A 25,251-nucleotide genomic window follows, 5' to 3' on the forward strand; every position below is an offset into this window, starting at 1 on the left:
ATTATTGTGTGGTGCTTGTGTCTTTCTAGAACATATTATTCTTTCATTCTTATAATTCATTTGTTTAGCAGCAAATGTATGTTTGACGTACTTTGATTACACCATTATGCAAATTATTAAAATATGAGCTCAAAATAATCAAGGTAATTCATCCACTCTGCTGTGCTTTTAAGAGGAGTGAATAGAATAAATGTGATGATATGTGAGATGCTGATTCAATAAATATTTCAGGTTCAGCAGAGTAATGAAATTTATTTTTTTCCAGACTGGTATGCAGACAACTTTGATTTTGTATTTTAACTTTTGCTAAACAAAAGGCCACACAATTTAAAGAAACACCTGCACTTCTATCAGTACTAAATCGCATAAAACAGTGTACTGACAAAAACAAAGATTTAAGGTGATAACACTACTTTAACACACCAAACTGAGTTTAAGGAGGACTGATTGATCCTCTGCACTCTTCTTAAAAGATAAACTTCACTTCCAACATCACAGATTAGAGACAGGTGATCAATCTATCAATAAATATGAACACAACACCTGATGTATAGATTCAACACATGATTTAGGATAAGATAATAAATCAACCATCCCAAGCAACAGAGCTGAGACACAAGACCAATCACTTTGAATTAAGTCAATCCACAGAAAATCTGAACAGCTGTTATAATATTTACTCTACTAGAAACACCACTAAAGAATTGTGACTCATTCTGTCAGCATAACTAGACCACCTTCATGAAAGTCAGGCTGTAATTGGTTGAGCAAGGTTTCTAATATTCTGTCAAGTTACTACCTAAGAAAAATATTTAATTGGACCAGAAAACAGAATGGACAACATGAACATCCACCATCATGTTTTTATAACATAAAGCTGATTTGTTCAGAGCACATCATTAAGCACGCAAAATCACTCCACTAATGTAAAAAAAATACTTTATACTGGAAACTGACAGACAGAGATTTCAATTAAAAACACTATTCGTCAAATTTACATTCATATTATCTGTATGTCAAAAAGAGAATTTAACCAAAGTAAAAGTTAAATAAAAAAATATCCTGCACAGACCCCTGTCAGAGGAGCAAACAGCATGTAAAGACTCCATATTAAAGGTGATGCTATCCATACAAAGGAGCAGCAGAAGAGTAGCATGTCTATCAGATGGTTTTATGTTCATTCCTGTTGCAGACCCCTTAGTCAAAAGCGATGTGCAAAGAGACATAGTCTAAGTCACAAAAGATGAGGGAGAACAGCCGTGAAAACGTTTCAACAAAATCACTGAATGATTAGTTAAACTAGTCACACAAGTGAAGATATATAAAGTAAGATATAAGAATTTCTGAGGGTTTGTAAAAAGGTTGTTTAAGAGAAGAGAGATAGAAAGGAGTGTGTCTGCCAGTAATTCATGTAATATTGGCACTCAAAAAAACAAAACAGTCAATCATGAACAATGAAGTCGTTTCTTTTGCAACAATCATCATCTGTGGAAGACGATTTCTAACAGTAAAATAATTTTAGAAAATAAATTAAACTCCATCACATTGTAGCCTCTATGCTCCAGACCAATTGTTGCATTAAGGATAATTACGTATTTTTAAATGTATATATATATATATATATATATATATATATATATATATATATATATATATATATATATACACAGTATATTTCTATGAAATCAATTTCATGTTAGGATTTAGTTATTATCAGGTAATTTATAAGTAAATGAGAGAAGTTATTCTGGTAAAGTTCATGAAATTCCAATTGAGAATGGATTTCATAATGTCAGAACTTCCCATGAACACTGAACTTGTTTTTTTCTGACCAAATAAATACAACAAAACATCTATAAATTAACTATCAGCAAGGCAAAGTGATGAAATGTGCAGATGAGAGCAAAAACAAACAGAACATTAAAAGTTTTTGAACATGCTCAGTCACTGTGCTGACTGCTAGACTTTATAGACTGTGGTGTCAGCGGTGGTGTAATAATGTAACAAAGTAGTGGTACGTCTTTACAATACTTAAGTATTTTCTGGGTGTATTTCTATTTTACTTGAGTTTTCATATTGTTTTGCCCTTTCTACTTTTACTCCACTATATTTACTGGATAATGTATACTTTTACTCTGATACATTTTACCTGAGAACCTTTGTTACTAATCACCTTGAGGTACTATTATTATCTGATCAAACAGCTTTCAAGCAATCCTGAAGCAGACAGATAGGCAAACAGACAAGACATACAGACAGAAAGCTGCAGATGAAGAGAGAGGAGAGAGAAAAACTAGCAGGCAATGGGGAAAGAGAGAGGAAAAAAAGTGGCAGATGAGAGATAAACAGTGAAGGCATACACTGCATTAACTGTATCTGAAAATGTATGTGATTGTCATAATATTGTAGTAAACTAATGGTAACAAAAATACATTTGGATTACTCTAAGTCGAATCATTGAATATTTAATGATGTGCATCAGTGAATTACACATAACATATCATTTTCAATGATTGATATGTGTATCTGAATGTAAATTAAGTGCAGAGAGTGTGTAATATAACATCAAAATAGAGGTTGAATATCACAAAAATATCCCTTAAGATGCTGGGTGACTGAGTTCTGTAGTTACTCTTCTAATACATAATGAGCTACTGGAGGCTATGTGTGAGTGTATATTCATAATTCATATTTGGGTCTGTCATAGTTCTGTGGATTCATTTGTTAACTGAAATGAGATGACCCAAAACAGGTTTATTATGATTATGATTGCTTTAAGAAAAAAGGAGAAAGGCCTCATATTGCTCTTCATTTGGCATCTAAATTACTAAAACCAACTTTGACAAAATAGACATGATAACAAGTTTAAAAACTTGATTTTCACCAAAGGAGCCTTTACAATATAAAAAGTCCTTCTTCTTTAAAGTTGACAATGACAATGTAGAAGGACAGTACAAAATCCCTCATGTTTCAACAGAAACAAAACATAGATCATCAATATGAGACAGTAAAGACACACTGCATCACCGCTAAATGCCCAAGTTTGGTCTCCATTGAAAAACCAATTCAAAAGAGCAGAGTAAAAGAATACAAATTCCCTCAGCTTTCAAGGAAGATTCAAAGTCAGACTTAAATATTAGACACATTTGCAGCACAGCAAAATTATATATGTATCTTTAACACAAAACCTAAACCACAAAGCAGAGTAAAACTACTGGAAACAGATTTCCACCTAACACAACAAAAACATGAACTAACCTCAAACCAGAAGGACAAGAAACACCAACAAAATTGAGCTCATGGGAACTTTAAGATTCAATTTAATAAATCAAGGACATACAAGGCTCTTGACAACTCTTGACAAAAGTAACCAAACAGCAAACCTGTTAGACTTCTAAACATTTGAAACTGGAATGATTACTGATGCAAGAGGTCAAGCAATAATTTTTACATGTTCCTACCTCAGGAGAATCATCACAATCTCCAAAAACATCAGCAAAGTCTGTAGGACTTTTCCTCAGAGTCTGGTCAGCAGGCAGTGTGTTGTCATTGTAAGATGACACAAACTTAAAGTCACTGGTTCGAGACCCTGTCGTCAGGTAGGCGTCATAATTGTAAGCGCTGCGTAAAGTTCCTGTGCCGTCAACATCTGCGTAATTAGGAGGAAGATAAGCGCTGGGGATGGCGACTGCTCCGTCAAACAACAGTCTGGGCTTTCTCCTGCGACAAAACCTCACACCCATGATGATGATGATGAAGGTCAGAAAAAAGGTGGACACACACACCAGCGCGATGATCAGATAAGAGGTCAGTTTGGAGTTCTTCTCATCATAAGAAATGTCCTTCAGTTCTGGCACCTCAGCCAAGTTATCAGAAATCAGTAAATACATGGAACAGGTGGCAGACAGAGAGGGCTGTCCGTTATCTTTCACTGCCACAATAAGGTTCTGTTTCATGCTGTCAGACTCAGAAATGTCCCGCTGGGTCCTGATCTCTCCGCTGTGGACACCAATAGTAAAAAGTCCCGGATCAGTGGATTTCACTATATGATAGGACAACCAGGCGTTCTGTCCAGAGTCCGCGTCCACCGCTATCACTTTGGACACCAGAGAGCCTCCGTGTGCAGCTTTGGGGACCAGCTCGGTCATGAAGGAGTTGCCATCAAGGCCGGGGTACAGTATCTGAGGAGAGTTGTCATTCACATCCGATATGAACACACTCACGGTCACGTTGCTGCTGAGTGGAGGAGAACCGTTGTCTCTGGCCATCACGTGCACTTTAAAGCTCCTGAACTGTTCATAATCAAACGACCTCACAGCGTGGATCACCCCCGTGTCTCCGTTCACAGACACATAGGAGGACACCGGGGCACCGTTCACCTCACCGGATAACAGAGAATAAATCACTGTACCGTTCTGTCTCCAGTCGGGGTCTCGAGCACTAACGGAACATAAAGTGGAGCCAGGTTTGTTATTTTCACTCACATATGCGCTGTACGACTGTTCCTCAAACACAGGTGGGTTGTCGTTGATGTCTGCTACAAATAACTGAACAGTTTTAGAGGAGGACAGAGGTGGAGAGCCCTCGTCAGTGGCAGTGATTGTAATGTTGTAATCAGACACTAGTTCACGGTCCAGTTGTCCAGTGCTCACCACAGAATAATAGTTTTTAATAGAAGGAACCAACTTAAAAGGGACATTTTGCTGAATGGAGCAGCGGACCTGTCTGTTAGTCTCAGAGTCTCTATCCTGCACATTAATGATGCCCACCTCTGTACCAGGTGGGGTGTCCTCAGGTATGGGATTCATCAGTGATTTCAAACTGACTACAGGGGCGTTGTCATTCACATCAGTGATAGAAATTATCACCTTAGCGTAAGATGAAAGACCCAAACCATCTTTTGCTTTAACGCGTATTTCAAAGGATGAAGTGGTTTCAAAGTCAACAGCACCAATTACTTTTATTTCACCAAATTTACGATCAATACTAAAAATCTTCTTCACATCTTCAGTAACATGTCCAAATTCATAAGTCACCTCTCCATTAACTCCCTCGTCTGCATCAGTAGCACTCACTGTGACCACCACAGTATCTAAAGGAGAGTTTTCAGGCAGACTGGCTTTATAGACGGCCTGACTGAACACTGGGGCGTTATCATTAGCATCCAGGACAGTGACGTGTATGACTACTGTACCTGATCTCTGAGGAGAGCCTCCATCTAAAGCTGTGAGGAGCAAATTGATCTCTTTTTGCTTCTCTCGATCGAGCTCTTTATCAAGAACAAGCTCGATTGTGTTTCCATTAGCAGCCAAAATGAAATTGTCATTCTTTTTTAGGCTGTACTGCTGAACTGAGTTTTGTCCTACATCCGCATCATGCGCCTCCTCTATCACAAAACGAGCTCCTCTGTCAGCAGACTCCCTGATTTCTATTTCGATCAATTCTTCCTTAAACTGTGGGGAGTTATCGTTGATATCTTGAATGTGTAGAGTTATCCGATGGAGCTCGAGAGGATTCTCCAGCACAAGCTCCTGTTTTAAGATACACGAAGCCTTTTCGCCACAGAGCCCCTCTCGGTCAATCCTGTCCGCAACAACCAGCTCTCCGTTATTCAGGTTTATGTCACAATAACGTTTATCCGTCCCATCTGTGTCAATGCGGGCTCTCCTGTTAGACAGAGCACCCGTCTGCAGCCCGAGATCCTTGGCTATATTTCCAATAACCGATCCTCGTTTCATCTCCTCTGGAAAAGAATAGCTCATGTCTCCATATGCGCCACGCAAAATAAGGAAGCCGAAACTGCACAGATGAAAAACAATAATATTTGAATCCATCTTCAGATGTAAAATGCTAAGACGACGAAGAATCGACAATACACTCTCCTAACTCGCAATCCCAATATCCTCAGTTCAATGTAATGTCGCCTCTATCTAGACGCAAAAGGCGAACAAAAACGTATTTCCACAATGGATAGAGGAGTTAAAGGGGTTTAAAGGTTGGTGTATAGCGACACCGTGAGTTGGAATCAGAAGTAACAGGACCAAGAACATTCAACATAAAACATTTACTGTACTTTGGAGTTCAAAACATCTAAACAGTCGTTAACAATCAGTCCAAATCAGGAAACCATGCACAAAAAAAGTACTGTGCATTCAGCACAGTTTATTTCTCCAGTTCTTAATTTTCTATACAACCTGCAGCTGTAAGACAACAAATTCCCACTTTGTGATCATTAGTACATCCATACTTTTCATCTATCTACCAAACTATTTATGAAAGACAAACTCAAAACAATGTCTGAAGACATCTACACCTTGTTAAGCTAGACCTTAAGAAGGTCACCATATATGAAAGCTATACCTTTAACCATATTAGTCCAAATGTGCTTACATTGTCATATTTTGTCAAAGTCAACACACTTAAAGTAACATTTTATATTGAAATAATATGCCACCAAAACAAAGCAGACATAGGGCTTTGTTAAAAAAGACAATGGAAGAAGTATTTCCTTCACTTGCACTCCACATGTAAAATCTGATAATCCTCTGAAAAGGAATATTGATTTTATTTTTCTTAATTTTATCAGAGGGATTCATCTGGCAGGAACAGACATTGCTTCAGTCTATTGTGATTGTATGTGGTTTGGTAAAAATGTCTGCAAGGCTGTAGTCCCATTAGTTGATCAGTAAAAATATGCATTGATTTATTTTTTACTTGAATTTGGTTCCATTTGGATAATTTGATATGTTGGCAAAGAAACATTTAGACATGTGACTGCATCAGCACTTTACTTTTTCACAAATATACACTCTGAATATATTGTAGCACATGTATGATTGCAGGGCGCTGCTCATAGCTGTATCAAAAACATTAAATGCATGTTTACAATATAACAACCTATTCAAATAATACTCACTTTTGTCATCATATAACAGGGTTGCACAAATTTGGCATACTTTACACAATTGTTTGCTGAAGAAGTGGGATGCCTCTATTTGATCGCCTTTTGAATTTATACGACTTGAAATTGTATTCTTTATAGTGACTGCAGTTTAATCTCAAGATAGAGTATTGTTATCAAGAGTTTATTGGACTGTACTGTGACTTAAATGTAAGCAAACTAAATCTGAAAGCTCTGCAGATGAACAAGTTTGTAATAACAAGGAGATTTCTCTATTGCTACTTGCTCGGACATCCTATCATTTGGTAGTTGTTTTAAGAAGTCGTTTTTTTACTTCCAGGGAAAGAGGAGATATTTGTTTAGTTTTTAAACAGATCATTTGTTTAATTCTGACTTAGTTGTACTAACACTGAATATCAGGACGAACAACTAAAAAAACAATGGAGTGGAAACTTAATGAAAAAATCAAAGTCAGTCAAATTCAGAAAACTTGCTCTGGCAACACACTACTCTGTCACTACTATTAAAGTGAACAAAATCTTATCTTTAATTCACTATCTTTAATTCACTGGTTTCTAAAGTGTAGGTCAAATCAGAAAGCAATCAAACACAACAAAGCTCAAACAAAAGAGGCCAGTTTAGCACATTTTACAGTAACTGCTTTTTTAAAAAACTAATTTAATGAAAGAACCATGAAGCCCTCCTCTTTCGAAATATATGTCGCTCTCAAACAAAAACAACATGTAGGTTTCCGTCATTAAACTCCAGGGACACATATCACAATCTGATAGATACCATACCTTAATCATATATTTCTACGGATTATTGTCAAAGATCAGCGCTTTCAAGAAATGCTGTCAAGGGCAATTATTGTAAATTGCATTTTGGCAAACCTAGCCACAAGATCTTAAACAAAAACTTAGTGATTTAAATAAAAACATGATTTATTATGAAAAGTCTATTAATGGAATCTTATTGTAAAGAACTCAGTTACAATGTACACTGTGTGGTGGTATCAAGCTGTTTTCAACTGTGGATATGTTGTTGTTCTCCATGCAATTTTTGACTTCTTGTAAATCATTTTGTAATAAAATATTGACTAGATAAACAACAGCAGGATAAACTGGAGCTTTAAAAACGACACCTTGTCATGTTTATGCAGGGAAAAAACACATGAACACCAATGTATAGAAGAATGGTTGAACTTGATCCCTCATTTGGCTCACATGAGGCTTCAAGGTGACCAAAAAGGTTGACAAATTATATTTTGAAGAAAACAGAAGAATGCATAGCCCTACAGATCACACTTATGAGCTCAATGATCCATTAGTCCACTGCCAGGGACACAAGCATCATATCAACATATTCCTGATATGTTTCAATAGTTACCTGTTAACATCAGCAATGAAAATAAATATGCCATATATTCCTCTAAAGGAATGAATCTCACAAATAATCAATTTTCGAGGTCTGAATGAAGTATGTATTAGTGATTGCACTACACACAGAATGCATTAGCAAAGTATGAAACTAACACAGAGAAAAGAGATAACACTTATCTATACCAAACACAAAAGAGTAGCACCATGGACAGAGACACAGAAAACCAGATTTATCTCTAAAGACAAAGGCTCACAACCCTTTTCTTGGTCAACGGATAAACACCAAAACAAATGGGGAAACCTGCATTTAGAAACTGTTTTTTTATATTCAGCATGAACATTGACCGACAATATGAAGTAAAGGCCAACTAGAAGTACGAGGTTAAGAGCGCTGAGGACAGAACAATACAAGGGTGAAGGGGTTGAAGTATGAAACAATTCAAAACACCTCATGATTCAACAGAATACCAAAAGGTTACTCATATACTGTGTGTATATATATACTGTACATATACAGTATATATATGACACTATTTGTAGAACAACATATGGAAATTGGCTGAATAAACCTATGCAAAAAGTAAGCCACACCAAAGGAGAAAAACGCAGGAATCCCTTTTCCTCCAGAATCAGAAGAATAATTAAATAATCTGACACTGAAAGTTCAAGTAACATCAGCAAATATTTTTGTCAAATACAAAACACAACACTGAACTGAAGGAAAAAAACATTTAAAATATAATAATGGAGGAAAATAAAATAATGCAAAACAACATATACCCAAGGAAGAAGTTCTGAAATTCATCTGTTTAAAAAAAAAAAAAAAGCATGTGCAGTTATGTCATAAAAACGCCAGTGCTCCCAACGAGAGAACAAATGTAAAACACCAAACTAATGAACCTTGAAGGAACTTTAGGCTAAAGTTGTACTAATCAAGGACACACATACTTCTTGACAACTCTTTACCAGTATAACCTAACGCCTATGTAATTTAATTTCAAACTGATAATACCTAACTAATACAGTTTAATAAGGCCTGGGGATATTTTGCGAATGTTCCTACCTCAGGAGATTCATCACAGTCTCCAAAAACATCAGCAAAGTCTGTAGGACTTTTCCTCAGAGTCTGGTCAGCAGGCAGTGTGTTGTCATTGTAAGATGACACAAACTTAAAGTCACTGGTTCGAGACCCTGTTGTCAGGTAGGCGTCATAATTGTAAGCGCTGCGTAAAGTCCCTGTGCCGTCAACATCTGCGTAATTAGGAGGAAGATAAGCGCTGGGGATGGCGACTGCTCCGTCAAACAACAGTCTGGGCTTTCTTCTACGACAAAACCTCACACCCATGATGATGATGATGAAGGTCAGAAAAAAGGTGGACACACACACCAGCGCGATGATCAGATAAGAGGTCAGTTTGGAGTTCTTCTCATCATAAGAAATGTCCTTCAGTTCTGGCACCTCAGCCAAGTTATCAGAAATCAGTAAATACATGGAACAGGTGGCAGACAGAGAGGGCTGTCCGTTATCTTTCACTGACACAATAAGGTTCTGTTTCATGCTGTCAGACTCAGAAATGTCGCGCTGGGTCCTGATCTCTCCGCTGTGGACACCAATAGTGAAAAGTCCCGGATCAGTGGATTTCACTATGTGATAGGACAGCCAGGCGTTCTGTCCAGAGTCCGCGTCCACCGCTATCACTTTGGACACCAGAGAGCCTCCGTGTGCAGCTTTGGGGACCAGCTCGGTCATGAAGGAGTTGCCCTCCGGGGCGGGGTACAGTATCTGAGGAGAGTTGTCATTCACATCCGATATGAACACACTCACAGTCACGTTACTGCTGAGCGGAGGAGAACCGTTGTCTCTGGCCATCACGTGCACTTTAAAGTTCCTGAACTGTTCAAAATCAAACGACCTCACAGCGTGGATCACCCCCGTGTCTCCGTTCACAGACACATAGGAGGACACCGGGGCACCGTTCACCTCACCGGATAACAGAGAATAAATCACTGTACCGTTCTGTCTCCAGTCGGGGTCTCGAGCACTAACGGAACATAAAGTGGAGCCAGGTTTGTTATTTTCACTCACATATGCGCTGTACGACTGTTCCTCAAACACAGGTGGGTTGTCGTTGATGTCTGCTACAGATAACTGAACAGTTTTAGAGGAGGACAGAGGTGGAGAGCCCTCGTCAGTGGCAGTGATTGTAATGTTGTAATCAGACACTAGTTCACGGTCCAGTTGTCCTGTGCTCACCACAGAATAATAGTTTTTAATAGAAGGAACCAACTTAAAAGGGACATTTTGCTGAATGGAGCAGCGGACCTGTCTGTTAGTCTCAGAGTCTCTATCCTGCACGTTAATGATGCCCACCTCTGTACCAGGTGGGGTGTCCTCAGGTATGGGATTCATCAGTGATTTCAAACTGACTACAGGGGCGTTGTCATTCACATCAGTGATAGAAATCATCACCTTAGCGTAAGATGAAAGACCTAGACCATCTTTTGCTTTAACGCGTATTTCAAAGGATGAAGTGGTTTCATAGTCAACAGCACCAATTACTTTTATTTCTCCCACTTTTCGGTCAATACTAAATACCTTCTTCATTTCTTCAGTAACATGTCCAAATTCATATGTCACATCTCCATTAACTCCCTCGTCTGCATCAGTAGCACTCACTGTGACCACCACAGTATCTAAAGGAGAGTTTTCAGGCAGACTGGCTTTATAGACGGCCTGACTGAACACTGGGGCGTTATCATTAGCATCCAGGACAGTGACGTGTATGACTACTGTACCTGATCTTTGAGGAGAGCCTCCATCTAAAGCTGTGAGGAGCAAATTGATCTCTTTTTGCTTCTCTCGATCGAGCTCTTTATCAAGAACAAGCTCGATTGTGTTTCCATTAGCAGCCAAAATGAAATTGTCATTCTTTTTCAGGCTGTACTGCTGAACTGAGTTTTGTCCTACATCCGCATCGTGCGCATCATCCATCACAAAACGAGCTCCTCTGACAGCAGACTCGCGGATTTCTATTTTGATCAATTCTTCCTTAAACTGTGGGGAGTTATCGTTGATATCTTGAATGTGTAGAGTTATCCGATGGAGCTCGAGAGGATTCTCCAGCACAAGCTCCTGTTTTAAGATACACGAAGCCTTTTCGCCACAGAGCCCCTCTCGGTCAATCCTGTCCGCAACAACCAGCTCTCCGTTATTCAGGTTTATGTCACAATAACGTTTATCCGTCCCATCCGTGTCAATGCGGGCTCTCCTGTTAGACAGAGCACCCGTCTGCAGACCGAGATCCTTGGCTATATTTCCAATAACCGATCCTCGTTTCATCTCCTCTGGAAAAGAATAGCTCATGTCTCCATATGCGCCACGCAAAATAAGGAAGCCGAAGCTGCACAGATGAAAAACAATAATATTTGCATCCATCTTCAGATGTAAAATGGTAGGACAACGAAGAATCGACATTGCACTCTCCTAACTCGCAACCCTAATATCCTCAGTAGTTCAATGTAATGTCGCCTCTATCCACACGCAAAAGGCAGAAGAAAAACGTATTTCCACAATGGACAGATGAGTTAAAGGGCTTTAAAGGTTGGTGTATAGCGACACCGTGAGTTGGAATCAGAAGTAACAAGACCAAGAACATTCCACATAAAACATTTACTGTACTTTGGAGTTCAAAACATCTAAACAGTCGTTAACAATCAGTCCAAATCAGGAAACTATGCACAACAAAAAGTACTGTGCATTCAGCACAGTTTATTTCTCCAGTTCTTAATTTTCTATACAACCTGCAGCTGTAAGACAACAATTTCACAGTTTATGATCATTAGTACATCCATACTTTTCATCTATCTACCAAACTATTTATGAAAGACAAACTCAAAACAATGTCTGAAGACATCTACTACTTGTTAAGCTAGACCTTAAGAAGGTCACCATATATGAAAGCTATACCTTTAACCATATTAGTCCAAATGTGCTTACATTGTCATATTTTGTCAAAGTCAACACACTTAAAGTAACATTTTATATTGAAATAATATGCCACCAAAACAAAGCAGACATAGGTCTTTGTTAAAAAAGACAATGGAAGAAGTATTTCCTTCACTTGCACTCCACATGTAAAATCTGATAATCCTCTTAAAAGGAATGTTGATTTTATTTTTCTTAATTTTATCAGAAGGATTCATCTGGCAGGAACAGACATTGCTTCAGTCTATTGTGATTGTATGTGGTTTGGCAAAAATGTCTGCAAGGCTGTAGTCCCATTAGTTGATCAGTAAAAATATGCATTGATTTATTTTTTACTTGAATTTGGTTCCATTTGGATAATTTGATATGTTGACAAAGAAACATTTAGACATGTGACTGCATCAGCACTTTTCTTTTTCACAAATATACACTCTGAATATATTGTAGCACATGTGTGATTACAGGGCGCTGCATAACTGTATCAAAAACATTAAGTGCATATTTACAATAGATATGATAACCAATTCAAATAATAGTCACTTTTGTCATCATATAACAGGGTTGCACAAATTTGGCATACTTTACACTATTGTTTGCTGTGGAATCAAGAAATCCCACATTAAGAAGTGGAATGTCTCTATTCGATAGCCTTTTGAATTTATACAATTTCAAATTGTATTCTTTATAGTGGCTGCAGTTTAATCTCAAGATAGAGTATTGTTATCAAGAGTTTATTGGACTGTACTGTGACTTAAATGTAAGCAAACTAAATCTGAAAGCTCTGCAGATGAACAAGTTTGTAATAACAAGGAGATTTCTCTATTGCTACTTGCTCGGACAGCTTATCATTTGGTAATTGTGTTAAGAAGTCGTTTTTTTACTTCCAGGGAAAGAGGAGATATTTGTTTAGTTTTTAAACAGATCATTTATTTCATTCTGACTTAATTGTACTAACACTGAATATCAGGACGAACAACTAGAAAAACAATGGAGTGGAAACTTAATGCAAAAAATCAAAGTCAGTCAAAGTCAGAAAACTTGCTCTGGCAACACACTACTCTGTCACTACTATTAAAGTGAACAATGTCTGTATACAACACTGCCATCTTCAAAATCAACAAATGTATACAAAACACCTGATGTAACAAAGAAAAAGATACAGAACCAATCTTGTAATAGGTATCCTCTGAAGAACAAACCAGACAAAAGAGTGATTAAGAGCCTTCATAGTGAAATTAGAAGCTCACCCATGGACAACTAGGTCATTTGTTATTTAAAATACAAGCAACTTGTTTTTTTTGTCTTTAATTCAATGCTTTCTAAAGTGTAGGTCAAATCAGAAAGCAATCAAACACAACAAAGCTCAAACAAAAGAGGCCAGTTTAGCACATTTTACAGTAACTGCTTTCTTTTTAACTAATTTAATGAAAGAACCATGTAGCACTCCTCCTTCAAAATATATGTTGCTCTTAAATAAAAACAGCAAGTAGGTTTCCGTCATTCAACTTCAGGGACACATATCGCAATCTGCAACATACCATAATCATATATTTCTACGGATTATAGTCAAAGATCAGCGCTTTCAATAAATGTTGTCAAGGGCAATTATTGTAAATGACATTTTAGCAAACCTGGCCACAAGAGCTTAAACAAAAACTTAGTGATTTGAATATAAACATGATTTATTATGAAAAGTCTATTAATGGAATCTTATTGTAAAGAACTCAGTTACAATGTACACTGTGTGGTGGTATCAAGCTGTTTTCAAATGTGGATATGTTGTTGTTCTCCATGCATTATTTGACTTCTTGTTGTAATCATTTTGTAATAAAACATTGACTAGATAAACAACAGCAGAAGAAACTGGAGCTTTAAAAATGACACATTGTCATCTTTATGCAGTCAAAAAACACATGAACACCAATGTATATAAGAATGGTTGAACTTGATTCCTCATTTGGTTCACATGAGGCTTCAAGGTGACCAAAAAATATATTCTGGAGTAAACAGAACAATGCATAGCCCTACAGATCACACTTATGAGATCAATGATCCATTACTCCACTGCCAGGGACACAAGCATCACATCAACATATTCCTGATATGCTTCAATAGTTACTTGTTAACATCAGTAATGCAAATAAATATGCCATATATTCCTCTAAAGGAATGAATCTCACAGACAATCTTGACTATGTTCGAGGTCTGAATAAAGTATGTATTAGTGATTGCACTGCACAAGGAATACATTCGCAAAGTATGACACTAACACAGACAAAAGTGATAACACTTATCTATACCAAACACAAAATAGTAGCACCATGGACAGAGACACAGAAAACCAGATTTATCTCTAAAGACAAAGGCTCACAACCCTTTTCTTGGTCAACAGATAAACACAAAAACAAATGGAGAAACCTGCATTTAGAAACTGTTTTTTTTATATTCAGCATGAACATTGACCGACAACATGAAGTAAAGGCCAACTAGAAGTACGAGGTTAAGAGCGCTGAGGACAGAACAATACAAGGGTGAAGGGGTTGAAGTAAGAAACAATTCAAAACACCTCAGGATTCAACAGAATACCAAAAGGTAACACATATACTGTGTGTATATATATATACAGTATATATACATGACACTATTTGCAGAACAACATATGGAAATTGGCTGAATAAACCTATGCAAAAAGTAAGACACACCACAGGAGAAAAACGCAGGAATCCCTTTTCCTCCAGAATCAGAAGAATAATTAAATAATCTGACATTGAAAGTTCAAGTAACATCAGCAATTATTTTTGTCAAATACAAAATACAACACTGAGCTAAAGGAAAAAAAACATTTAAAAAAGAAGAATGGAGGAAAATAAAATAATGCAAGACAACATATACCCAAGGAAGAAGTTCTGAAAATCATCTGTTTTTTAAAAAAAAAGCATGTGCAGGTATGTCATGAAAACGCCAGTGCTCCCAACGAGTGAACAAATGAAAAACACCAAAGTAATGAACCTTGAAGGAACTTTTGGCTAAAGTTGTACTAATCAAGGACACACATAGTTCTTGACAACTCTTTACCATTATAACCTAACGCCTATGTAATTTAAGTTCAAACTGATAATACCTAACTAATACCGTTTAATAAGGCCTGGGGATATTTTGCGAATGTTCCTACCTCAGGAGAGTCATCACAGTCTCCAAAAACATCAGCAAAGTCTGTAGGACTTTTCCTCAGCGTCTGGTCAGCAGGCAGTGTGTTGTCATTGTAAGATGACACAAACTTAAAGTCACTGGTTCGAGACCCTGTTGTCAGGTAGGCGTCATAATTGTAAGCGCTGCGTAAAGTCCCTGTGCCGTCAACATCTGCGTAATTAGGAGGAAGATAAGCGCTGGGGATGGCGACTGCTCCGTCAAACAACAGTCTGGGCTTTCTCCTGCGACAAAACCTCACACCCATGATGATGATGATGAAGGTCAGAAAAAAGGTGGACACACACACCAGCGCGATGATCAGATAAGAGGTCAGTTTGGAGCTCTTCTCATCATAAGAAATGTCCTTCAGTTCTGGCACCTCAGCCAAGTTATCAGAAATCAGTAAATACATGGAACAGGTGGCAGACAGAGAGGGCTGTCCGTTATCTTTCACTGACACAATAAGGTTCTGTTTCATGCTGTCAGACTCAGAAATGTCCCGCTGGGTCCTGATCTCTCCGCTGTGGACACCAATAGTGAAAAGTCCAGGATCAGTGGATTTCACTATATGATAGGACAGCCAGGCGTTCTGTCCGGAGTCCGCGTCCACCGCTATCACTTTGGACACCAGAGAGCCTCCGTGTGCAGCTTTAGGGACCAGCTCGGTCATGAAGGAGTTGCCCTCCGGGGCGGGGTACAGTATCTGAGGAGAGTTATCATTCACATCCGATATGAATACACTCACGGTCACGTTGCTGCTGAGTGGAGGAGAACCGTTGTCTCTGGCCATCACGTGCACTTTAAAGTTCCTGAACTGTTCATAATCAAACGACCTCACAGCGTGGATCACCCCCGTGTCTCCGTTCACAGACACATAGGAGGACACTGGGGCACCGTTCACCTCACCGGATAACAGAGAATAAATCACTGTACCGTTCTGTCTCCAGTCGGGGTCTCGAGCACTAACGGAACATAAAGTGGAGCCAGGTTTGTTATTTTCACTCACATATGCGCTGTACGACTGTTCCTCAAACACAGGTGGGTTGTCGTTGATGTCTGCTACAGATAACTGAACAGTTTTAGAGGAGGACAGAGGTGGAGAGCCCTCGTCAGTGGCAGTAATTGTAATGTTGTAATCAGACACTAGTTCACGGTCCAGTTGTCCTGTGCTCACCACAGAATAATAGTTTTTAATAGAAGGAACCAACTTAAAAGGGACATTTTGCTGAATGGAGCAGCGGACCTGTCTGTTAGTCTCAGAGTCTCTATCCTGCACGTTAATGATGCCCACCTCTGTACCAGGTGACACGTTCTCAGGAATGGGATTCTTCAGTGATTTTAGGTATATCACTGGGGCGTTATCATTCATGTCAGTAATGTCAATGACTAAAGTTGCGTATGACGCCAATCCTAACCCATCTTTAGCGCTTATCTGCATTTCATATGACGATTCTTTTTCATAATCAATAGATCCAGCGACCTTAATCTCTCCTGTCTTAGAGTCCAGGGAGAAAACTTGGTTGTCACCTGAAACATCATCAAATCCATAAGTTATTTCACCATTTAAACCTTCGTCTGCATCAGTAGCACTGACTGTGATTAACAATGTGTCTAAAGGAGAGTTTTCAGGAAGACTGGCTTTATAAACGGTCTGACTGAACACTGGTACATTATCATTAGCATCCAGTACAATGACATGTATGACTACAGTCCCTGATCTCCGAGGAGAGCCTCCATCAAATGCTGTAAGCAACAACATGAGCTCTCTTTTGTCCTCTCTGTCTAATTCTTTGTCTAAAACTAATTCACCATATTTACGTCCACTGCCCTTTGTCTTGACATTTAATTTGAAATGCTCATTCTGCTGTAAAGAGTATCCTTGAACAGCATTTTCTCCAATATCTCCATCGTGTGCCTCGTCCAAAAGAAAACGAGCACCCTTAGCTGCCATTTCGTGGATTTCAAATGTAAGGGACTCTTCTTTAAACTGAGGTGAATTGTCGTTTATATCTTGAACACGGATATTAATACGGTGCACTTCTAAAGGATTTTCCAAAACGAGTTCCTGTTTCAGAACACACGATGCTCGTTTCGCACAAAGCCCTTCTCTGTCAATCCTTTCATGTACGATCAAGTCTCCTGTATTGAGATTCACCCCGCAGTACTTAACACTGTTATCCTCGGTGTCAATGCGAGCCGTGCGAGCAGACAGTGTGCCAGATTCAAGTCCCAGGTCCTTCGCGATATTTCCAATTACAGATCCACGTTTCATTTCCTCCGGGATAGAGTAACTCACGTCTCCATAGACGGGGTGGAGGACGAACACAATAACAGCAAGGCCGTAACGCAGCACATAACTGCTGTATCCCATTTTACTGCGAGAACGACCGTATTCTTACAATAACCTTTTCAACAGATCAATGTTGGATCCGTGTTTAATCCAGCAAATAAAAAAGACACATAGCAGTCCAACACAAAGTGGGTTTCGTCAATTGCGGTACGAGAGCAGAGTCAGGCTTTGAATTCGTTGAGACAGAAGGGTGGAGAATGACCGTGCCCTTTCGTTTGCTAGTATACACTGACACCATGAGTATTTGTGAGGTATAACATGGAGATGTTTCCCCCCTGTAAATGTATAAGTATATATTTTAAGTACTTCTAGAAAAAAAATATATTTCTAACTTCGTTTCGAGAAGGACCGTTTTGACTCCAAATAGATCTGTTATGTGTTTTCAAACACACAGACATAGAAATGACATGCTCACACTAAACGCACTGCTTCAGAGACACATTTAACTTGAGTACTGTAAGGATTCTGTTAACTCAGGGGACAGATCAATCTTCTAAAACAAGTAAAAATATGCTTCAACGCAACGTGATTGAAAAGACAAACAAAGTTGTTTCATTCTTCCAACTTAAAAAACATGGATTATTTGAAGGTTGCCTGAAACAAAATGCGCTAATTTTTCCAAAATTCAATTATACCACATCAACAAATATACTAATTTCACTTGAGTGAACAGCATGGCTTACTTAACCAAAAGGCTTTTTCACAAATACACACATGGCCGATCTCTCAGCAAGCGGGGCATCACTGACACAAGACAATTAACACAACATCTCCATGTTTAATATTCTCATATTGTTCTAGTCAGCATCTCATTAACAATAAAAACTGATCAGATTCTAACAAGTATCAATCCAAAAGAGACACTGCCAACGACACCGGACTAGTGTACTGACATTTATTTTGGAAACACAGGACAAATTAAAATTGACAGTTTTATCAAAACCTATAAACTAACAAATTCACTGAAACTAGATGTGAAAATGGGGAGGGGTTGATTAAAAAAAGAATTTAACCATCTCAAAAAGTCATGAGCAAATTCAAAAGATTCAAGACCAAGGACAAAGAAACCGGAATGGCAAGGGACGTGTATTTATATAGCACCTTTCAGCAACAAGGTAATTCAAAGTTCGTCACACAAGACCTATCGTTCATGTTTCCTTTAGCTTTAGTTGGGGAAGAAGTGTTTAGGAAGTGCAATTTAGCAAAGGGTATAACAGCAGCAAAAACAGAGAGGTAAACTAGGTCTGAACTGTATCACAGCAACAAACAGAGTTCAGCACCACGGACAGCGAAAGTTACTGAACATCGAAATGGCAACGCAAAAGTTGAGAGACATTCAAGTACCATTAGAGTAATACGTACAAAAAAGTGCAATACTGTGAAACGTAATCTTTAAATGCCAAGTAAATCACTATAATATTTCAAAGAAGTTTGGAAAGAGACCATCCCTTTAAGTGTGTGTGTGTGTGTGTGTGTGTGTGTGTGTGTGTGTGTTTGTGTGCGAGGGTGCATGTGTGTGTAGCTTACAGATGGGAGAGAGGGAAGAGATAGTGTGGTGGTATGAATAGAGCTGTATTTAATCAGAATGTATATTTATGAAGGCTTTGCTGTTTGGGCAAAAAGTCTTAAGTAAAAACAGATAAGCAACAATTATGTCAGAGAAAGCTGAAATCTACTTTCTTCAAGAACCACCTCAACTTGTTTTTGTTATTTTTCCTCCCTTCATATGAAATCAAAATGAACTGTAGTCACAAAACAACAAAACAAAAAGAAAGAAAGTAAAAAGTCAAAACAAAGAACGGCGAGGGCTTCAAAACCACCTTCAACGCAAACTGTCATTTGAAAAAGGTTCCTACCTCAGGAGAATCATCACCATCTCCAAAAACGTCAGCAAAGTCTGTAGGACTTTTCCTCAGAGTCTGGTCAGCAGGCAGTGTGTTGTCATTGTAAGATGACACAAACTTAAAGTCACTGGTTCGAGACCCTGTTGTCAGGTAGGCGTCATAATTGTAAGCGCTGCGTAAAGTTCCTGTGCCGTCAACATCTGCGTAATTAGGAGGAAGATAAGCGCTGGGGATGGCGACTGCTCCGTCAAACAACAGTCTGGGCTTTCTCCTGCGACAAAACCTCACACCCATGATGATGATGATGAAGGTCAGAAAAAAGGTGGACACACACACCAGCGCGATGATCAGATAAGAGGTCAGTTTGGAGTTCTTCTCATCATAAGAAATGTCCTTCAGTTCTGGAACCTCAGCCAAGTTATCAGAAATCAGTAAATACATGGAACAGGTGGCAGACAGAGAGGGCTGTCCGTTATCTTTCACTGACACAATGAGGTTCTGTTTCATGCTGTCAGACTCAGAAATGTCCCGCTGGGTACTGATCTCTCCGCTGTGGATACCAATAGTAAAAAGTCCCGGATCAGTGGATTTCACTATGTGATAGGACAGCCAGGCGTTCTGTCCGGAGTCCGCGTCCACCGCTATCACTTTGGACACCAGAGAGCCTCCGTGTGCAGCTTTGGGGACCAGCTCGGTCATGAAGGAGTTGCCCTCCGAGGCGGGGTACAGTATCTGAGGAGAGTTATCATTCACATCCGATATGAACACACTCACGGTCACGTTGCTGCTGAGTGGAGGAGAACCGTTGTCTCTGGCCATCACGTGCACCTTAAAGTTCCTGAACTGTTCATAATCAAACGACCTCACAGCGTGGATCACCCCCGTGTCTCCGTTCACAGACACATAGGAGGACACCGGGGCACCGTTCACCTCACCGGATAACAGAGAATAAACCACCGTACCGTTCTGTCTCCAGTCGGGGTCTCGAGCACTAACGGAACATAAAGTGGAGCCAGGTTTGTTATTTTCACTCACATATGCGCTGTACGACTGTTCCTCAAACACAGGTGGGTTGTCGTTGATGTCTGCTACAGATAACTGAACAGTTTTAGAGGAGGACAGAGGTGGAGAGCCCTCGTCAGTGGCAGTGATTGTAATGTTGTAATCAGACACTAGTTCGCGGTCCAGTTGTCCTGTGCTCACCACAGAATAATAGTTTTTAATAGAAGGAACCAACTTAAAAGGGACATTTTGCTGAATGGAGCAGCGGACCAGTTGGTTATTATCAGAATCTGCATCCTGCACGTTAATGATGCCCACCTCTGTACCAGGTGACACGTTCTCAGGTATTGGATTTGCCAGAGATTTCAAATAAATTACAGGGATGTTGTCGTTGACATCGGTGATATCAATGATTACCTTTGAGTATGAAGATAATCCCAAACCATCCCTAGCTCTAATTCGCAAATCATATGACGAAACAGTTTCATAGTCGATCAAACCATTCAATTTGATTATTCCGGTTTTACGGTCAATACTAAAAATCTTCTTCACATCTTCAGTAACATGTCCAAATTCATAAGTCACATCTCCATTAACTCCCTCGTCTGCATCAGTAGCACTCACTGTGACCACCACAGTATCTAAAGGAGAGTTTTCAGGCAGACTGGCTTTATAGACGGCCTGACTGAACACTGGGGCGTTATCATTAGCATCCAGGACAGTGACGTGTATGACTACTGTACCTGATCTCTGAGGAGAGCCTCCATCTAAAGCTGTGAGGAGCAAATTGATCTCTTTTTGCTTCTCTCGATCGAGCTCTTTATCAAGAACAAGCTCGATTGTGTTTCCATTAGCAGCCAAAATGAAATTGTCATTCTTTTTCAGGCTGTACTGCTGAACTGAGTTTTGTCCTACATCCGCATCGTGCGCCTCCTCTATCACAAAACGAGCTCCTCTGTCTGCAGACTCTCGAATTTCAATATTGATAATTTCTTCGTTGAATTGTGGGGAGTTATCGTTGATATCTTGAATGTGTAGAGTGAAGGGATGCAACTCCAGTGGATTCTCCAGCACAAGGTCGCGTTTTACAACACACGACAGCTTCTCCCCACACAGCTCCTCCCGGTCAATCCGTTCGGCAACAATCAAATCTCCGGTACTGAGATTGATTTCGCAAAAACGTTTACGCTTCCCTGATCCATCGACGCGGGCGTTTCTGGCAGACAGTCTTCTGGAGTCCAGACTGAGATCTTTTGCGATCTTTCCTATAAGAGATCCGCGCTTCATTTCCTCTTGGACGGAATAGCTCACGTCTCCATTCACGGTTTGCCACAAAAGAAAGAAAACGACACTGCTGAGCTTGAGCCCCATCACGGAAAATATGTTTGTTACACACAAAACACGGCCCTCGTCTAATTACAAATTCAATATTGTTCAATTCAGTCTTTACAGAAGTAGACAGCACTGCACGGTTACTACTTCTTCATCCTGGGAACAACGAAAACTGAAGATTACCCTTTTATTGGTCTGTATTCCAGAGGGTGGAGGGGGCATGTTCAACGTAGACTGGCCAATAGCGACACCATGAGTGGAATAAAGAAATAACAGGTTGTAAATATAATGAGTTTTTCACCATTATTAACACTGTTAATATTGATAGTGCTATTATTATGACTACATTATCTGTGGAATCTTTAAACTATAGGAATGATATTGATCTGTATACTATTCAAAGCACAATATAGCTAATGGTTTAGGAAAATACTTTTGGTTATTAATGCATGTGTGCACTTTTTAGATTAAAATAATGAGCCTCTCTCTAATGGAATATAATGTACAAATAGTTTTAACTGAAACTAAAACCCAAAAACTTTAACAGCAACTGTAACAACCGAATTTCCCCCAGTGATTAATGAAGTATTTTTGATTCTGATGTTACTATGTGGCATAATCAATTATGTCTCTGATAGATCAATCAGCTTTGAGGTAAGGGGCACCAAGTATAAAATAATGGGGGGGTTGCAGAAGAGAAAAACATCTCATAATTCAACAAAATATTTTTTTAAAGTGTTCAAATATATCAAACACTGTCTGTCTAAATGCAAAACGATAATTGCTTCATAAACCCAAACAAAGACCAGCCACAGGAGTAAAACAGCAGAAATCAGGTTTATTCCAAACTCAACAACAGATCAACTCATTCTAGAGCTTAAAGAAAAGTCATGTCAAAAATAAACTATCTCAAATACACATTTCGACGCTCAGAAGAAACAGCAAATAAAAACATGAGCCCAATGAAGCTTAAATAAACTTAACAATTTACCAAAGACATGAAAAGTTCTTGATAACTCTGGTCCAGTGTTACGGAACAGAATATCTGTGTTACTCCATCAGAAAATGGCAACCCTGGCAAAAGTTGGTACCTCAAAAGAACCATTACAGTCTCTAAAAGCATCAGAAAAGTCTGTAGGCATTTCACTAAGAATCTGGTCTGCAGTTAGTGTATTGTTGTTGTTGTTGTAAGATGACACATACTTTAAGTCACTGGATGGAAACCCTGTTGTCAGATTGATGTCATAATTGTAAGTGCTGGGTATAGTTCCTAAAATAACAATATACAATTAAATGTCTGATCTCTGACAGATCTATTACTTGACACCTTTAAATGTCTTGAAGAACCTTATTGTGATTAAAATCTTATTTACAAGAGTGTCCTGGTAAAGATGGGCCGCAGCACAATACACAAGTTACAGACATATAACCCAGAGCAATTCAGACACAGATCAGCATATCTTGAGTCATAGAGCAGAAAGGTCATTATTCAAAGCATCTACAACCTGAAGCATCTTCCTCCATAAGTTTCAATCTACTTTTAAAAAGATTTAGACCAGCTCCCCCAAGCACAAGTCATCCTGCAAGAGATTTCAGGCTACAGGAGCAGCGTACCCGTAACTCCTTTTCCCCATTTCAAGACACACTTTGGGAACATGTAACAAAAATACATTTTGTGACTGGGTTGCAGAGCCAAGGCTGCTGCTTCCAGCACTTTTCTAATAAACAATTACACAAGTATGAGGGAAGCAGATTAAGTATAGCCCTATGAATACGGACAAGCCAATGATTGTCTTTGCAAAGACAATGCAGACCAGCCAACTCGATAATACATTGTACAATGTTGAATCAGGGACCCAAGATTTGTTAGGAACTTCAACGCACCATAATATACAGTATTCAGAGATTTAAGGCACTAAGATGATGCATAAGACATCATCATAATCAATCAGGGGCATACAAGTAGCGGCCAGCAACAAGTTGTTTTTAAGCAGCAAAAGAAAAACAAGACTTATTTCTGTAATAAAAACCCAGCCACAGCATGAGCTTCTTTGAAAGTTGCTGAATATGAAGCTTGCCAGACAGCTTGCAAATTGGTCAAAACGTGAATGTTGATACTGATACATAAATTATACATAAATAAATGCGGGTGGAAGGTTATACACAAAGCCATAAACAAGTTAATATCCTGAAAAGGAATAAGAGCATACCCACTGAGCAAAGAAGAGACAGACACACAGACATCTCTCCACAAACTAAAAACATGTAAAATACATGAATGTTTTAAATCAGTCTGCAACATGTTGTTTTCAAGCTCATAATAAAGGTTTTAAACTACAACAGGAAAGGGTCAGATAAGTATTTCTACTGACTCACCTGGTCAAACAAAGAAACCCGACTACAATTCAAAAGTTTGTGAACACCACGGATGGATGTTATGTTTTTTTATGTTTTATGTTTCCAGGAGCCATTCAGAATAAAGTAAGGCAGAAAAAATGACGAGAAGAAATATGGAAACTTAATCTTGTTTGATTTAACCTCTGGAGTCCTGATAAGGAAGGCATGCCAGACAAAACACACACATTACTACGAGTGTCTGCATACGATACGTCTAGAAGAGTGGTTCTCAACTCCTTAGGATTCATAACTACTTCCTGAATGACAAAGCACAACTATTATTTCTGAACAAATTCAACAACTCAGTTTATCTAATGAAAAACTACGCACTTTGGTCATGAGATGGAACAAAACCTCATAGCACTGATATGTCAACATCACAAAACCCAACAGTACAACATTTGTGTTTGAAAGGAGTCAACAGTGTTTATAAGCAGAGTGATTTGTTTCTAAATGATGATTCAGTTTTAATGGCTTTGTGCTTTCATGTGACAGCACTGTGCTGCACATAACACATCAAGGTTTTGTCCATTTTTATCCTCAATGTACAAAAACACATATTTCAGTGTTTCCTTTGCATTTTGCTATGCTAAAATGGCAGCATTAAAACAATCTTCACGCTTTTGCTTCTTAAAACAACTACACCACAAAAGCACACACAATGTATCATAGGACACATGTCCTTCAAATTTAAAGTGTAGCATAGCCTTTTGGCCACAACTTTCTTCCGAGGCAAACATCTGTGTGAACAGGGCTCAGCGGCCAACCAGTTGAAAACCATGGGTCTAGAGTACCCTGAAAATAGCCGTTCCATTATATTATCAATTACTTTGAGAGAATGAAAACTCTGAGCACTTTGAACAATTAAA

General features: G+C 38.9%; 2 protein-coding genes across 13 annotated transcripts in view; both read right to left on the bottom strand.

Annotated features, from left to right (window-relative positions):
- The window catches only part of LOC132981948 (protocadherin gamma-A11-like), a 292,678-nt gene that overhangs the window by 196,595 nt on the left and 70,832 nt on the right, over positions 1-25,251 (bottom strand). For 4 of the 12 annotated variants that reach the window (XM_061048118.1, XM_061048102.1, XM_061048117.1 and 1 more), the window contains exon 1: positions 15,441-17,843. The exons of 4 other annotated variants lie outside the window; for them this stretch is intronic. In XM_061048118.1, the coding sequence (XP_060904101.1) occupies positions 15,441-17,828 (2,388 nt within the window). In that variant the 5' untranslated portion in view covers positions 17,829-17,843. Of the gene's footprint in view, positions 1-3,461; positions 5,929-9,346; positions 11,758-15,440; positions 17,844-25,251 lie in introns of those variants that run through there. 4 more of the 12 variants (XM_061048096.1, XM_061048115.1, XM_061048113.1 and 1 more) reach the window with 4 other exon arrangements.
- LOC132981975 (protocadherin gamma-A12-like) lies at positions 18,390-22,155 on the bottom strand. The gene has a single exon (XM_061048160.1). The coding sequence runs from the start codon at positions 22,022-22,024 to the stop codon at positions 19,643-19,645; it is 2,382 nt and encodes a 793-aa protein (XP_060904143.1). The 5' UTR covers positions 22,025-22,155; the 3' UTR covers positions 18,390-19,642.

The sequence above is a fragment of the Labrus mixtus genome, chromosome 10 (assembly GCF_963584025.1).
Source record: "Labrus mixtus chromosome 10, fLabMix1.1, whole genome shotgun sequence".
NCBI lineage: Eukaryota > Metazoa > Chordata > Actinopteri > Labriformes > Labridae > Labrus > Labrus mixtus.

Coding starts and splice junctions, on each gene's coding strand:
- LOC132981975 (XM_061048160.1), bottom strand. CDS start 22,024: ATGGGGCTCAAGCTCAGCAGTGTCGTTTTCTTTCTTTTGTGGCAAACC.